The 17613-nt window shown below is 45.7% G+C and overlaps 1 protein-coding gene across 3 annotated transcripts in view; it reads left to right on the top strand.

Moving 5' to 3' along the window:
* The window catches only part of kirrel2 (kirre like nephrin family adhesion molecule 2), a 35614-nt gene that overhangs the window by 13643 nt on the left and 4358 nt on the right, over positions 1 to 17613 (top strand). Inside the window, exons 2-14 of one of the 3 annotated variants that reach the window (XM_085292425.1) lie at positions 7829 to 7981; positions 8610 to 8759; positions 10697 to 10854; positions 12313 to 12463; positions 12604 to 12709; positions 12954 to 13102; positions 13231 to 13358; positions 14549 to 14675; positions 15124 to 15224; positions 15903 to 16101; positions 16925 to 17044; positions 17237 to 17346; positions 17500 to 17589. In XM_085292425.1, coding sequence (XP_085148551.1) covers positions 7829 to 7981; positions 8610 to 8759; positions 10697 to 10854; positions 12313 to 12463; positions 12604 to 12709; positions 12954 to 13102; positions 13231 to 13358; positions 14549 to 14675; positions 15124 to 15224; positions 15903 to 16101; positions 16925 to 17044; positions 17237 to 17346; positions 17500 to 17589 — 1742 coding nt within the window. Of the gene's footprint in view, positions 1 to 7825; positions 7982 to 8609; positions 8760 to 10696; positions 10855 to 12312; positions 12464 to 12603; positions 12710 to 12953; positions 13103 to 13230; positions 13359 to 14548; positions 14676 to 15123; positions 15225 to 15902; positions 16102 to 16924; positions 17045 to 17236; positions 17347 to 17499; positions 17590 to 17613 lie in introns of all 3 variants that reach the window. The other 2 variants (XM_085292424.1, XM_085292426.1) reach the window with 2 other exon arrangements.

Raw genomic sequence — 17613 nt, forward strand, 5'->3', positions numbered from 1 at the left:
ACAGAATATAAAATTGATGTTAAATTAAAACTCGCACTTTCATCTCCTCTGGATGAGGAAGAAAAAAAAAAAGAGTAGGAATTCTGGTCGCGGACTATCCTGAGACAGTGATTAATACGCGGCAATTTGAAGGCTGTTTGTAAGAACAGAGAGGTGGCAGCATTGTGAATCACACACTTATTCTCTTCACCGGATCCACGGGTCTCCCGGGAGAGGAGGTAATTTGTTTAATCGCTAAGAGTTATGTTCTCCGGACAGAGAGATGGGAAGATAGGATCGTTCAGAAATATGCTCCGCAACGTGGCGTGAGCGCGAGAGGGGGAGCGCAGAGAAATATTGTGAACAGGTTTAATTAGGAGTGTTTGTGTGCCTTTGTGTTCCTGTTGGATGCAGAGTTCACTACAGAGCTCAGCTGCTTTCTCTGAAGAGGCTCTTGTCAGCTGCTGACAAAAAAGAATTATGCATCAAATTAAAGAGAGCTCCACTGAAATGGAGGCAAGTCGGGCATTAACCTCTAAGCTTTAAAAAGCACACATATTAAGCAACACTAATGAGACTCTCACTGAGCTGCCTGTGTTTTATATTCAAACACACGCAAAAGTGCGGCTTTGACTTGCAGTGTGCCATTGCAGCTTCTCAATGAGGTTGTCTTTTTTATTTATCTCACCAGCAGCAAACACTGCGTAAGTGAACAATAGCGTAGATGGCCCCTTTACCGTAATAAGATGCACACATTTACAACATTACCACCCTCATTAAAAAATAATAATAATAAAGGGGAAAAAAAGTATTAATTATGAAACGCACTACTTCCTATCGCGAAGAGCCGAGGGGGTTTCCACTGGGCTCAATTAGGAAGAGCAGGCCGCAAATCCCTTGACTAAATTAATTGATACCCCAGAGCATTAGAGCCAGAGTCCCAGTACCGAATCTGTGCAGAGAATCCCTTTGTTTTCATTTCCACTGCATGTTTTTAAAGCAAGATATCGTGGCAATTTTCACATTATCTCTTCATTGTTTTATGGATTTTAATGTGTCATTTATTGATAGATTTGTTTTGTTTGCTTGTTTTATGGCGGCAGCTGAGATTGAAAAGATTTGCAATTTTTTTCCTACCCCCCCCCCCCCGACTCCTGTCTCATCTTTGAGCTGCCTCACTGCCACATGTTGTGAACCGCTGCTATTTTATCCACCATGTCAGCTGTTATGCACACACTAAACCGCGGCTTTTGCAAGCAGCGCAAGAAGTTAATGATGTAAAAGCACAGTGAATTATATTGAAAGCCCTTCCATCCAAACACTGGCGAAAATTGTGGGGTGGGGCGGGGCGGGGGGGGGGGGGGGTAGACAGAGAGAGAAATTGGGATATGACAGAAAGAAAGAGAGAGAGAGAGAGCAAAGACCAAAGAGGGGGTTGGTGACGTGCGGGGGGGGGGGGGGGGGGCCAGAGGAGGGCTGGAACTGTGACACAGATCCCGCCAGCAGCTGTCTTGTGTTGGAAACATCAGGGGGTAAGCAGGAGCGCAATGACAAGACTAGCTCAATCAACATCTTGTCAACATTGCTGGCTGATGTGTACAGACAATTTCATACCACTGCCACTGACTCCCTCCCCTTTTTCTCTCCTTTTTATATGGCTTTTTTATTTCCTGTCCTCCTGCCAGCCAGCCAGTCACTTACTATCTGTCTGTATGGAGTCAGCTCTCAGCTCCCCTAGCTCTCGGCTTCAGTGTAGGGGAGCTGTTTAAAAAAGCTGTGTTGGAATTATACTCAGAGAGATGCTTTTGCCCACTAGAAACCCTAAAGATATGGGCCTCTGACACTGAGTGCGCATCAATGTGCTCATGTGAGTGGCAAGTGTGAGAAGACAGTATAAGAATGAGTGTATTTATGGCACATTGTCGGGCACTGCAGCACACTGACTGTGCGAACCATTCATGTGCATTCACACGCTGACTATGTCACATCAGCACTCTTGGGTTCTTACCCAGCCTCCCCTTTTCTTCCCTCACTCCTTCCTCTCCCCGTATGCATACCACTCTATTACACTATCCACTGCATCTGTTAGCAGCTACCCAGGGAGAACCTCGGCTGCTGCTCACCCATGCGATCAGCCTCACTGCTGCCCTGATGTGTGCAGCGCCCTATTCCAGCAGGGGAAAAAACCTCATGGTGACAGCCTCGGAGACAGACTGATTACAGCATTCCATCAATCCCCTCTCAGGCTCCCTCCTTTGCAATTGGAAGCTGACAGGAGCCCACTTTTTCCATTTTTACCTTACCTCAGTTTTTTCTGATCTTTCTAAAATATAGTACCTCTTTTTTTTGCTCTTGTTCCCCCCCTACTCTGCTTTCTTGAGTGTTGTGTTGACAAGCTGACACAAACCCCTGTGATTTTCACACCAGGGATGCAGAGAGAGAGAGAAAAGGGACAGGGGAAGGGGATACAGGATAGAGTAGAGGAAGGGATGGGGAGGGAAAGTGCAAGGGAGAGTCTGGTAAGAGATGACAGCTGACACAGAGTCTGGAAAAGCAGAGTGGTGGCAGGAAGAGCGACGGAGAAAGCAAATCAACAATTAGTAGCACCTTATAGAACTCGCGAGGTTGGGGGGCTGGTAAGTATTGATTTCAGGTATCACGGTTCACTGAGTGTGGTCGTAAAGGTGATGAGCAGAGGAATGAGGGGATTGGGCTGGATTGTGAATGGATGCAGGGATGGGAAAGAATGCCCGCGGTTGGGTTTTCGGCAGAACACCAGGAGGGGGTTGGGTGGATGAGCGGGTCCACTCTCTAAAAAGGGGCCTAGGTCTGAGCCAAGATTTTCACAATGGAATAAAGGCTGAAAGGGGAGGCTAGGAGGATTAAACTCCAGCAAAACAGCTCTTAAAAAGCTGTTAGGCTGCAATTTGGGCACAAAAAAAGCAAAATGGGAGAGAAGATAGTGAGAGTGGGCGGTTGGGAGTGCAGATGAAATGCAATGTGGGAAAGAAAAGATGGAAGAGATGCTCGGTTACATTAAGGTAGGCTAGATGCAGACATCTGCAGAGGCACAGGGTGAAGCTGTTTGCAACAGTTAAAGAAAAATACAGAGGTGCTCACCCATATAGTGTGTGTGATGGGGCGGGTGGCCATACTGCCATGGGCTGGTGGGTGGTATCTGTTGTTAGTGTGTTTTAAGCCCCTTAGAAGTTCTGTGAGAGTCACGGAAATGAGCTTAGTAGCCAGATCAAACATAAGATGGGTGCCGTGTCCCCTTTGGGACATACTGTTTGGTTCAGCTACTACTCAGCATTACTCTCTGTTTATATGCACACACAAGCACACACACACACAGGAAAAGGAAGACAAAAGAGGCTGACTCAAAACAAAGGGATAATAATTCCATACAGAGAGAAATGGAGCTCCCATTTTCCAGCCCGATTTAGAAGCCTTATCTAGACAAGGCACAATGGATGGCATTTGGAGAAAGTGGTTGTTTATTCCAAGCTTGACACTTTTTTGCCAATTGCCTTGTTTTGTAATGTTTTTTGTCTGCTTTGCTTCCTCATTTTCTCATCTCTGGCTCTTATTGTGGGAAAACTCACACCAGCTGGGCTCGGGAGTCTTTGCCGTTAGCATAGGGCTGAAATGCAAGTAGATATCGGGTGCTATTTCTTTTTTTTCTTTTTTTTTAGCATTTTGAATTATTACTGCACAGAGCAAATTGTCCAGTCAAGTTGAGAGCACTTACATTTATAGACCCCACAGGACTGGATGTTGTACTCTTCGTACTGGATGGGAATGAGGACATGGCATAAAATCGGAACTAAAATAAGAACTCTTTGCAAACACTGCCATCAGCAGCTGAGTGTCATCGTAAAACAGGAAAATGAACAGAGTGGAGTAGCTGATGTTATTTTAGTTTTCATTTGAAGGTTCCAACTTATGCACTTAAATTGACTTTTGTGCCCTCAGATGCTCAGATCATTTATTTATTATTAAAGTTTTTTTTATTTTTAAAAAAATCTTTCTTCTGTAGCCCAGAGGGACTCCCTCATTGATAATGCATTTCTTATCCCCTAGCCTTCCCCTTATCCATCACAATAAATGAATGCCTAATCCTAATGGCAGCGTTATACTTTCCACTTTACCAAGTACGAGAGTTATCTTGGGTCCTACTGGTGCAAATTCTGTCATGAGGGCTGAATGCAAGACTCCACAGGGGGTGTCCAAGCGTCCTTGAGTTTGTTGTGACCGCAGCGTGTCTACACAGAAACTACAGTACAGCAGCAACAACAACGCTTTCAGACCATGACACTCGTCTGGGTGTTCGCAGTTATCCACGTAACCTTAACTGATGCTATCCCTGAACCTAAAACCAAGTATTAAGCCTCAAAAAGCAGTCCATACCTCTGGGGACCTTGATTTTTGTTCCCACAGGTTTGTGTGCAGTCAGGTTAAAGTCCCCACCGGGATAAATGCACACGAGACACACTCACGTACATACGCACGCGCGCTCGCACACGCAGAATGACTACTTCAATCTATTTCTATCAAGGCAGATGTCCAGTGGAGGACGGATCATTGCCGACATCTGTCCATCCCTTCCTGATCCTTCCTGATGCGAGCGCATCCCCTATCAGTTCAGATGAAGGAGAGAGAGCAAGCAGTTCCAGGGTCAACGCAAAGCTCTTTAATAGGTTTCGCCCAAGTCGGGGAGGCTGTTTTGCACTTAACACCAACCATGTGACAGAAACAGCAAAGTCACTGTGTCAAAGTAACTGCTAAATGTGCCCTCCAGTGCCTGACAAGATGCTTACCCTATTAACGCAGCCCCAACCTCCACACTCATTCACACACTGAGATGAAACGGCAGACATAAACATACATAGCCCAAACACACACTCAGCGTCAGGCGGAAATGCACGCACACACAGACACACATAAACTTAGCCCCATGTGCATCCAGCGGTGTGAAATGATATTCCATTTTGAGAAATCCGGATTAAAATGTATCTGGCCAAATGTGTTTTTGACCTTGTTACTAGGGGACGGAAAAGCAGTCACGCGCACACATATACGCACAGCAAGGTGAGAAAGAGCGAATATTGCATTTTTGGTGTCAGTGTAACATTTAAGCACGCAACGTGTTGTATAACTAATCTACTCTGCACATATTTACCTGCGTAGCAATCGAGACAACGCGATAAATAAACTCACATCCTCTGCAGAAATGTTGGAATTTCAAGGGGATTCAAGTCTTTCTTTACGAATGCGATTCAACTGCAGCCAATAGACGAGCTGCCCATTTTTAGTCTGCTGAAAATCACCGAAAACTATTTGTGTGTTTTCATTTGTGTACACGCATGTGTGTATGTGACACTGCAGCACACCAAGAACAAGCCTCCTCACACCCACAGCTCCCTACTTCTGACTGCTTCTCCTCCACTACTTCTTTGTCTGGTTGCGTTCCTCCCTCTCTCCCCGTCAGAAATGTATTCATGTAATTAAGCTGCTAATACACCGTCAAAGAATTGTCTAATTCAGCAAGGAGGAATTAAAGGAATCTGGCATGAGTCATTAGCCAGTCGAGATGTTCTGTTGAGCATTTTCAATAAGGGATCTGGAGAGCAATGAATCACTCATATGGCGTGAAGACATTCTCTACAGCACATGCTCCGTACTCTATATTTGTACGGCTGCATATGCGTGAGTGTGTGTGCGTATGGTGTTAATTGCCATTTGTGAGCATGAGAAATTGTACGTGGGCGAGGTAAAGAGAAGCAATTCAATGCATGTAATCCATCTAAACAATCAACCAAATGCAGTGAACTATTACCCATTGTAAACATTTAGATACTCTGGGCAAGATACTTAATTACAATCAATGTTTGTACTGTTGCAAGTACAAAGAGGAAAATCCCCCAACTCGCTTTGCAATGGGAGGAAAATGAAAACGCTCAATAGCTCATAACGGCAGAATGTAAGGGACAGGCGGGCAGACTGTTAAAACAGCATTTTTTTGAAGGTATGACTGGAAAATGCCAGCCTTCGGTAAATGCCTAATGGCCTTCACTCGAAGACGTTTCACTTCTTATTGACGCTCTCAAATTGGCCTCTTTTGATCCCCAGTGCATGCCACACATACAGCAGTCTACCTGTTTGCACCCACAGCTCAATCGGCTTTTAAAGCTCTTTCATAAAAATGATGTACAGGGAGACGATACTGGAGAGCCGACATGCATTGTTCTCTGATCTTTCTTTTTTCTTCTTTTTTTTACATCTCGACTCGATCTATTAACACCTCGTTTGGCCCAGATGGAGAGTAACAGACAATGGGAGCATGTGAAAATGGGTTTCGAGGCAGTTGTCGAGAGCCACAACGGTCTAAAGTGTTGAGCGCTCATGTTCCTGATGAGCTCACTGTTTGGCGGCTTTAATCGTTCTGTTGGATGACAGAGGCAGGAGGGTGCAAAGGGGTGAGGGAGGCGAAGGGTAGGGTGCAGTCCTGAGATGAAGTGGTTAATTGAGTGCAGGATAAACAGTGCCAACAACCACGGAAGCCCCTCAACACACCACCCCTTCAGAAAAGAAAAACTAGAAAGAATGGAGGGTAAAAGAAGGGGAGGATGGGGGGGGGGTAGAGAAAATCCCAGCTACCCTCTGGGGGGAAAGCTGCTATTGAAAAGCTATTAAACTTGCATTTAGCAGGATTGATTAGAAATGAAGAGGCCTATTAAAAGAGAGGGACAAGAGGACAATAGCGTGTCTCTGGCCGCCGTATGTTGCCCTCCTTTCAGTGGCTTTCTTCATGTTGGGAGGGAGGGGGGATCCTGTCTGTTTAAGCGTTCCCACCAAGAGAAGCAGTTCGGGGTGGGGGGAGTGGGGGCTTAGCACTGCCTGAATAGAACCCTCTTTATCTTCCACTGTCCCCCTTCCCTTCCATTCTCCACCGAGCAACAAAGAGAGGAGAATGAGGGAAGGTTTTTTAAGTCCTCTTCCCAGCTCACACAGACATCCTACTTAGATAACCAACCAACTGCCTTTCTCCCTCTCACCTCCTGCCTTCCCTTACGAATTAGTTCCCTCTGGAGTGCTGCCGTCTTCCCCCCCTGCCAGTGGGGTTTGTAATACACAATCTTAAGCATAGTGGCACAAACTGTAGGAGCTGCGAATCCGTATTCACGCTGTGTTTCTGCATGCGTGTGAAGGCAAGCCAGCCAATCCGGGGAGACTTTGACTTAAACACAGCAGCGAAACGGCGACAGCGGTGGCGGCAGTTGTCTCCGCTGACTTTCAGCAAGCTGGAATGAACGGGTCCCCAGGGAACTTTAATGGAGTTTTGATTGTTTAACATCCATTTTTACAAAAAGCACATTGAAGGAGTGGCTGCGTTTTCTCTCCACAAGCGTGTTTGCTTCATGTCAGTGAGCATGTAACCATATGGTCTTGGGAAAGAGTTAAATAAGTTACGAGTAACAGCTGACTCTTCCTCTTAGAAGACGCATTTGTAGTGGGGGAACAAATAATATTTTCACGCATGTCCATTTCTCCCACCAAGTGCTGTGGTAACAGGAGAGTAAGCTGAGCAGTTCGTGTCAGTCTGCTTTTTTTTAAATAGTTGCATTATTTCGTCAAAGCCCTTACAGAGAAAGTTTCACTTTCCTCGTCATGCGTCTCTGCTGGCACTGCAGAAATCTACTGTGATCACATTTTCTGAATTTAATACATCGAGATTTTATAGCCATATTGTGACTCCGTATGAATTTGCAGTTTGCCATCAAGGAAAAGGTCAATTTAAAGATTTTAGTTGTTCACGTTGTCTCCTTTTTATTTTTTCTTCCAGCAGCCACCCAAGCAGCCTACTTCTCCCAGCAGCCCCAGGACCAGGTGGTTGTATCCGGTCAGTCGGTGACCTTGCCTTGTGTCATCGTGGGTTACCGTGGAATGGTACAGTGGACCAAAGATGGCCTGGCACTGGGAGGAGAGAGAGATCTACCAGGTATTATCACTGGCTTCTTCTCTCCAGCCCCCTCCTTTTTCTTCTCCTGCCCTCTCTGTGTTTAGTGCTCTCTCTGTCTCTGTCTGTCCTGCTGCAATTAATGCCAGGCCTCATTAGAAATCAAGTCTCTCTCTGTCAACCTTTGGGGTTTTACACAAATGAATGGTGAGTGAACAATGTACTGCAGACAGGTCAGCTACTGCTGCACGCACCGAACTTTAATTTGTTGTTTAGCATTTTAACTCTTGTAAGAAGGTGGATAATCAATTGGCTTTTGCCACACATTGACATTTAAATGTGTGGCTGACTAGCATAAAGGCGAAGAAGCTTCCTCTTGACCTTAGCCACCCCATCTTCAGTGTGCCTGTATTTAAAGGACAGTCTTCCCATGCAGCAGCCTTCTCACGTGTTGCATCTCTAGGCTCACGCTGCTCTGCTAACACAACGGCTCAATGTCTGGCCCTGTGAGGTGCTGCTTGCTTTCATTTGTGTCTTAAAGAGCCTTGCCACGTTTCTTTTGGCTTTGTTCGGGACACAAGTCTGTTCATTTTATAGTCCTTTCATTATGTGTTTGTTGTTGGTTGGTTTGTTTGTCTCTGACTCTATTCTCTGTGCTGGCTTCACGCAGGCTGGACACGCTATTCCTTAATGGGCGACCCGCTATCAGGCGAGCACAGCTTGCAGATCGATTCAGCAGAGTTGGCGGATGACGCGGTGTATGAGTGTCAGGCTACACAGGCAGCGCTTCGCTCCCACCATGCCAAGCTCACTGTACTAGGTAAGATACACAGCTCACGCATGATCCTCACAGTCGGCCCTTGTGCCAAGGCCTGCAGGCTGGCAGTGCATGGGAAAAATCAGGGGAGTGTCTTCATCGCAGAGCATAAAAGCTTGCAGACAACTACCCTAATAATACATGTTCATCCCCTGAAATGAATCACCTTCAAAACACAACATTAAATGTCTTAAACTTCATAGTTTGTTTGGGTTTGTTTTTTTTTCAATCAGCGCTTATAGATAACGTTATCTGTACAGTTTCCAAGTGGAAAACATGCCTTGAAAGCATAATTCAAACCAAATAAGACTCAACCATGAGAAGAAGAGGAAAAAAAAAAGAAACGCCAGCATTCTTAGTCGCGATAATCAAGACTCTCGACGTCTAGGGTAATGTGATTGCTGCAGTCACAAATGACTTGCGTAGTCGCTTGAAAGTCTGCATAGTTAGCACATTTTATAGTGAGCCACAACATTTGTCAACCGCACGGCGGTTTTTACATTAACGTGATGTGAGTGATCTACTTCTTCACACAGACCTTCAGAGGTGGGGTGAGGTGGAGCGGAGTGGGTTAGGGATGGGGGAGTACGGGGAGGAGGAGGAGGGGGGCCGGATCTTTTGGGAATTGGAGTTGACATAGTACTGCTGGCATCTGGTGGCATGAAAAGGAATATCACTCTATAAATTAGCCCTGTCAATTGCCCATAAATGGACCTGCAAGGCAAGCATTTTTCATCAAGAAAGGAAAACTCAAAGGGAACAATTATAGAGATCTGTTGCTGCAGCTTATGTGAACATTTCTCCACAAAGACCCTGCTGTCACTGAATCCATCCGTTGCGTGGAGGTGTCTGTTCAAAGTCACTGAGGCAGAGTGACAAGTGGTGCAGATAGCGCAACAATGGGAGGGCAAATTGAGTGGTAGGTAGAAACATTTCAGTTAAATGAACAGAATCTGAGGACTCACCTGAGCTCATCTGCCCACCTTTATCTGTCTCGTGTCACCGCCAAAAGCTGCGCAGCGTAGCACAAAGCAGTGCGGTCGCCACATGCCCACACACATCCAGAGAGTGTGTGTGGAGGCAGTCATGAAAACTTGATAAAACTGCCTCTTCAACATTAAATGCACTCTCGAAAGACCAAGGCCAACACCGTGGCTGGTGCTTCATGAACATTATGTGCATTTCATAAACACATAAATGAAATCAGATGCATTGCTCATGTTTTTGTGTGGACATGAGGAGGGAGCGTGCGCCTAACTTGTGAGTGTATGTGTGTGTCTGTGTGTGCGTAAATCAATGTAGCCAGATGAGACCAAAGCAATCCTGCACAGTCAAAGGAGTCAACGGTGGGAGTGCAGTCAGGGGAATCGGCATGGAAATTAAAATCACCTAGCACTCGGATTCCATTAGTGTCCGTGCCGCGGCAGCGGAAGGACCTCTGACAATTCAGATACACACAGTGAAATTGGTTCGGTAGAGGGTGCAAGAAAGGCCAGCACAAACCCCATGTTTACGCCTTCCCTTATTGGTTGGGGAGATAGACGCCTTCATCAGGGGTGGCACGCTTGGCTTGACAGTGGTGCGTGCGAAACCATGCAAATAAATGAACAAATAAGCAATTCAGTTGAAACATCACTCTGCAACAGTAAGAGCAAATAGAGCAATAATGCTAGCCCCAAGAAAGGAAATAAATAAGTTTGAGTGTGTGTGTGCTTTTTTTTTCTTTCACCAAATGACAACAGCTCTCGGCCTTTTCTCCTGTCTGAAACTACACCTTGTTAAATAGACACTTGGCAATAAGAAGGTATTGTTATATATTGACGATGGGCTAAGAGCAACAGCAAGCTCAATATCAGTAATGCGTCTTTGCGGTTCTGCGCTCGCCCGGAGCTGCAATGAGTCTTTTTGTCTTGAGCTGTATGTTTGTTTCTGCATTACAGTTCCTCCCTCTGACCCTGTGGTGGAAGGCGGCCCCGTTGTACGTCTCAAGGCCCACACACCGCACAACCTCACCTGCAGAGCCTCGGGAGCCAAACCTGCTGCTGAAATCACCTGGTACAGAGATGGAGAAGTCATGGAAACTGCAATTTATTCCAAGGTACAGTGAGAACAGATCCGTGTTTTGCATTATCATTCAATCACCACACACCTACACAATATTACAAACTGTAACAGCGGGCAGAAATAAATGCAAAGCTATTCAAAAAACAGAAATATTTTCTCTCAGGGTATAATACTATCTTTTTCCTCATTTCTGTTTGGATGCTTTTTTCTCCATCTATCTTTCACGGTATCTCACACTTTCTTTTTCCATCGCCACCCTTTCCTCACAAGATTTGTTCTCTTACCCTCTGCAGTCCCCCTTCCGCATCCACTCATTCCTGACCCCCCCCCCCCTACCCACCCCACCCCTTCCACCCTAGCTTCTCTCCCCTCCCTACACCACCTCACCCCACACCACCTCAGCCCTCTTCACTCTCTACTCCCTCCCCTTTTTTTGCTCACTAATGCAGCCACACTACAGCATAACTGGAGCATGCCAAAGCTCAGACAGGCATGAGTGTTTCATACAGTAGAGTTTCTGCAAAGAAGAAATCACCCACAACAATTGTAAAAACACAATGGGGATGCGCCAGAGCGTAAACCAGCCGCGGCTGGGAAAGTGTCACATTTTTCATGCTCTCTGACCACGCTAAACGATGCTAAACGCCACATTTAAGGAGGCGAGAGCCCACAGTGAGGAGGGAAGGAAGCGGGCTACAGGGGGAGAGAGAGGAGATGAGATGAGATGTGAGGAATGTGGAGGAGAGGAATAGAAAGGGGTGGAGGGGAGTGAAGACAGAGCAAAGTGTTGTTAATAGCTTTGTGAAAATAAAAAAAAAGAAAGAACAAGAGAATTTCCAACGTTTAGGAGTGAAACTGGGGGTAGGCTGTGCTCTGTCCAAGTGAGGGCTGGCGACAGGGAGGGATGTGATTTGATCTAGCATAAAAATGCTTTTGGTGTGTCTGGCTTAGAAAATGGAAGACCTGTTCCATTGATCTGGCTGTCCAGGAAAAAGGTTCGGCTCACCCCTGCTCTTTTCCAATGATGTGTGACACCCCTCCCTCGCTGTCACCAACCAAAAAAAAAAGGACACGCAGGCAGCTCAGCTTTCACTTTCTTTTTTTTGTTGTTGTTTTTCTTATGTATGAGGAAGAGAGGAAGAAAGTGAGAGAGCAGTGAGCCATATCCTCAGAATCTGCACCTTTCCTCACTTAGGCGTATTGATTTCTGTGAGCAGTAAATAGATTTAAAAGATGATGACAAACAAGGAGCGCTGACTGGGAACACTCTCAGAAATGTGGGAACAGCACAATATCCCCTGCTGCATCATAAAATATATGATTTAAGTGCCATGCCAAGGAACAGGATGGCAATTTTTAATGCTTCACGCATGGAAAAAAATAAAATAAGACTGGCAGTGTGTAAATGGTGAAGTCGCTAATGACATGCAACTTTGTTGTGTGACGCTGAGCTGATTTTTACTCACCTCTTTGTTTTTGTCCTTCTTCATAGTCCCTAATGGAGGATAGGAAGAGGGAAACAGCTGTCAGTATGCTTCCAATCATTCCAGAGGACAGTGACTCCGGACGCACCTACACCTGCAGGGTTGTTAACCCAGCTGCCCCTGCTGGACGACAGACATCAGTCACTATCAATGTCCAGCGTGAGTCCAGCATCCACCTGCCTACAAACACTCTGAAATTATCAATGTGCAGCATGCAGTCACCAGTGTTCTGTGGAGACCAATGAATGCTTTTGCAAAGTCATGCATGTCAGTGACATGAATGTTTCTGCTTCTCACAGACCCCCCTTCAGTGACTCTGTCAGTCCAGCCTCAGACTGTAACAGAGGGAGCCAAGGTTCTCTTCATCTGCTCTGCCTCAGCCAATCCTGAAATCACTGGATACAGGTATCTGTCTTTTCTGTGTCCACTCTAAACCTCTGCGTTGCACTGAGACATAAAAGCCTAATAAAATGAATTTTATAAGCTGCAAAAATGTTATAAACTGAGACAAAAAGATGCCAAGTAGACTCCGTGGATTAAATGGGCTGTTTGATTGGCACAAGCCACAAATCGGCTAACAGCCACTTTGATACGCATCGCACCGTTCCTTACCAGAACTAATGGAGCTGTGATCATTCATTTGTTCCAGGTGGTCGAAAGGAGGAGTCCCCATCTCCGAAGCAAATGGGGATAGCCTTGAGGTGACAGTGGACTACTCCTACTTCACAGACCCCGTCTCCTGTGAGGTGTCCAACTCTGTGGGCAGCACCAATGTCAGCACTCTGGTTGATGTCCAGTGTAAGTTTAACTGAAGGCAAACACTGTACGCGGTGTGGTCTGTGTTTTCAGATATTGAAGGTAGAGCAGCTTTTTAAAAAAAGTCTCTTACTGATTCTAACTGGCCGCCTGCATTGCTTCCCTTCTAGTTGGCCCCAGACTGCTGTCGGAGCCGAAGCCCATGACAGTGGATACAGGCATGGATGCAGCCTTCACTTGTGCGTGGACTGGAAACCCTCCTCTGACCCTGGCTTGGACCAAGCAAGGCTCCAGTGTGGTAAGGCAACAACAACAAAAGAAAAAGCCAGTCACCAGCATATTTTCTTGATGCTAAAGCTTCAGCACCATTCCTCCGGAGAGAAACATTCACACATGGCCTTGAGGCATGAATCCCTCACACTTTTTCCCACACTTCCTTTTTTCAGGCAGAAACTTCAACACCTCCTCTAACCACTCTCCCTGAGGGCTAAAGCCTCTGGCAGAAAACTGCCTGTCCTATGACAGATTCATAGAGCACCATCAGAGCACACGACACGTTGTCACAATCCCGACTTAATCAATCAGTCAATCAATCACTCATTCAAGGGGAGAATCACTACTTGTACTTGTAACTTTTAGAGCAGCATCTCCCACCTCTCGACAGCACAAAGGCCCAGCTAGGCTTGCGTATCTATCTCCTTAAAGTCAATTTTGCAGGTGGAACAAATGGGACACTTCCACCTTCACGTTACATCATGCTGGTAAAAGTGTTCTAGCGTGCACACCATTAGTGGGGGCATCCCATAGGAGATCTCTCTTGGCAACTAATGTAATTTCTGAAGCTATGCTGGAAAAAGCACCCCCGGTCAAGAATGCTGTGGGATGGCATAAGCAATGCTGTCATCTTAAAGAGAGAATGCTTTCAGCCACACTCAGGGAATGGTGCAGACATTTTTTCTAATCCACCCACTGCCACTGTCCCTCACACAGCCATGAGTAATAGATTAATTGGGTTACTCCATAAGCGTGGTGAAATTAAAAAAAATGTAGAGTGAGAGGGAGATGTGAAGATGGAGGGAGGGAGGAGGATGGCGCGGGGGTAAATGGATTAATCACAGCTTGATGGAATGACAGGATCAATGAGCTAAGGAGTGAGTGAGTGTAGCAGCTCCAAAGGCTAGGGCCCACTCACACATGCTTCGTTCTGTCCCCACTGTTTAATTGCAACAATCTCCACAGCAGCACGGTCACTCAGCGGTGGCTGGAGTGCTTAATGCTGTGATTAAAGCTCTTCACAATGAAATTAAACTCAAACCACCAGCATTTGTTACAATGGTCAGCCCACCTCTGTGCTGCCTGCACAGTGAGTGGGCCACTGATAAAGGTCCCACTTTGCTTTCGCCTGCCTCTTCTGCTCACAACCTTGTTCTTTCTGTCTCTTTCTGTCTCTAACATACTTCTCACTTGTCTCCCTGGATTTCTCACTAGGTGCTCAGTAATGGTAACACCTTGCAGCTGAAGGCTGTTACTCAGGAGGATGCTGGCACATACACCTGCAAGGCCATTGTACCCCGTATTGGAGTTGCAGAAAGAGATGTCACTCTAACTGTAAATGGTGAGAAGTTTCTTAAAGAACAAAAGAAAAAAATAAATCACTTAAGTATGTTTTTTTTTTTATGTTAAATTTACTCCTCATTACTTTAAAAACCTATATATATTTTTTTCTTTTTACTCATTCAGTTGACAACTGCTGTGTCTAGTTACTTGTTTAGTTAAAACATTTTTTTTTAGTATTTTCAATAGTTTCAAACACCAAAGCAGAGTTTTCTCATGAAACATTTCAGAAAAAGAGCAAAGATTACAGAAAAGTCATGAGATTAATACATACCAGATTTATCTTTTGTGCCAATGGATGGGCCTGATATAGGAAATGGTTACTTAGTTATTCATCTATATTTCTATTTCTAACACCACTTTACTGTCTAGTTTTTTTGTATGCTTGCACTTGTACGTCTTTTTTAAAACTCTCTTTATTTCCTTCACTTTCTTTCATCTGCCCACAGGTCCACCTATCATCACAGCAGAGGCCACACAGCACGCTGTCAAACACTCCAAGGGCAAGCTGGAGTGCCGGGTGGGAAGCAGCCCCCCACCTGATAAGATTGTAAGTGATCCTCTTATTTGTGTTGTGTGTTGTCATTCACTAATGCTTATTAGCTCACACACTCAGTTTGTACATACTCCCCCTTCCTTACCCCGCCCACATAAGCAGCATCACTAACATGAGCTTTACCCCTAACCTCACCTCTACACCTTTGCACCAGCACATCTCCACCTCGCTTGCTAAAACAAAACATATACACAGACACTGACCGGAATGATTGTGGAGTTATCGGAGCTGCTGAAAGAATGGCTTCCTGCAGGTTTCAGCCAGACCACATTCAATTAGCGGCCCAAGAGGCATCAGTCGTCTGACCCTGTTGAACTGCTGAATGTACGCTGGGCTGAGAGAGGATAATTAGGGTGCGAGGAGAAGTGAGAGACAGGTGCCCAAAAAGTAGCCTTGTTTCCCAGTGTAGCTACCTAACCCTCCTTAGGCTTCACCTGCAGGGCAAACGTGGGAGGCAGCTTAAACATGAGTCCGTGAGTTGTGTCAGACACCGAGCACCTCAGAGGTCAGCAGGGAAAAAGCACAAGAGAGAGAGAGCCGGCGTTCACACAGCAGCAGGCAGGGATCTAAGGATAAACAGCCGTGCTGGCTTCTGCTTTGCTCACAGGTGAAGGATTCTTTATAGAACAATTCCTTACCCCCTGTTGTCTATTCTCTCACTCTTCTCCACAGGTGTGGACCTTTGGGGACATGAGCCTGTCCTCCGGCTCCTCCGGTCGTTACTCAGTGCAGACAGTAACCAGTGACCACGGAGTCGTGTCGTCTCTGGTGCTATCTGAGACTCTTTCACAAGATTTCCAGCTGCGCTACAACTGCACTGCTTGGAACCGCTTCGGCACAGGCACTGCCCTGGTCACGCTGAAGGAGCAAGGTACACACGGGCCAGAGTAATACTCCTGCACAGGAGTTATAGCGATAGTCTCGGTTCTTGCTGTGAAGATTGGGTAAAAGTAGTGCCCCCGTCTCGTGCTTATCTTAATTATGCTCTTCTAATCGATATGATTTAATCAGCAGATGGCTTCTTTAATGAATATGTTTGCCCCATAACATAGATATTGATTAGGGACAAAAGTCAATTAGAGGAAGCCACATGTGTTTGCAGCTGGGATCATAGTCTCTATCAATGTCTTATAGCCAAGCTCAGCATCTCAGGCTGCAGGCCCCTTAAGTGGTTTTAAAATTAAACAGCGGTGGTACGACTCCACTGATGCTAGGGGAAACCTTTGTTGCAGTAGACACCAAAAATGAGGTCCTCGCCAGTAATTTACATCAACGTAGCAGAGCAGGGTCTCCAGAGAAATGGGCAGCGCTATCTCCTGGAATCTCTAATCAGATTACTGTCTATTGCTTCATTGCATGTCAGGCCTTGTTACCCTTCTTTCAGAGAGATTAGAGACAATAGCCAGGCTGTGAGATGCTGGATTGCCCACATGAGCATATGTTACAGTCACTGTGAGAAGATCAGGGCTTACTGCAGATCAATTTATGGGCACTAGAGCATTTTTCAGATTAGCTAGGCAAGAAAAAAAAAAAGAGAACAGAATCTCTTCTGTTCCTTTCATTTGCTCCAATATGCACTTTCCTAGACACTTATGTTCTGCTATCTCTGATTTCATCCCTTCCCCATCTCTTGACAAACCATCGACCCTCACCCTCTTTGCCACGCATTTCTTCTGTTACCATTGTTCTTGCAGAAGCACTGCCGATGTTGATAATTGTAGGTGGGGCAGTAGGTGGCGGCTGTGTCCTGCTCATCTGTGTCATCACTCTGGTCTCCCTCTGCTGCAGGCACACAGGCAAAGGTGAGCTCAACGGTTAGTATGGGCAGGAGGGTCAACAGCCAATTCTTCAAATCGAACATAATAAAGTGCCTGCGAGCTGAAAATTGAAAAGATTATGTTCAATTTTGTGCCGTTTCACCTTGAGTTTGAATAGAAAGCTTCGTGTAAATTGGATTTACAAATCTTCCTCGCAATGTTGAGTGAATCTGTTCTCATTTCCCATAGGCAAAAGATGCACTCGTCTTTCCAAGAGTGACATCAGAGTTCAGATTGTTCACAGCGATCACAATGCTACACGCGGCAACGACGACGAGGAAGATGTCAAAGAACCCATGGTAGGTCTATTTTGTTCAGCTTCTCTGTATGTCAAACATCTCCATGGACTGTGAGAGAGAAATCAGTACTATTATAACGTAATGTTCAAACTTTCTTTTGTTTTTATTCTAGTAAGGTCTTGTTCATCCTAATAATTCTTGGTCTTCCCTCAGGCTCCAAACAGCAGCGAGTCTCCCGGGACATCGCGCACAGAACACAGCGACCTCCTGGAAGAGGAGGAGGACGAAAGATCGGACATCAAGGTAAAACTGAAAAACACTTCCTTG

This window comes from Mchenga conophoros, linkage group LG11 (genome assembly GCF_057382185.1).
Source record: "Mchenga conophoros isolate Kocher_MC1m ecotype Shallow Benthic linkage group LG11, M_conophoros_male_GT1.1, whole genome shotgun sequence".
NCBI lineage: Eukaryota > Metazoa > Chordata > Actinopteri > Cichliformes > Cichlidae > Mchenga > Mchenga conophoros.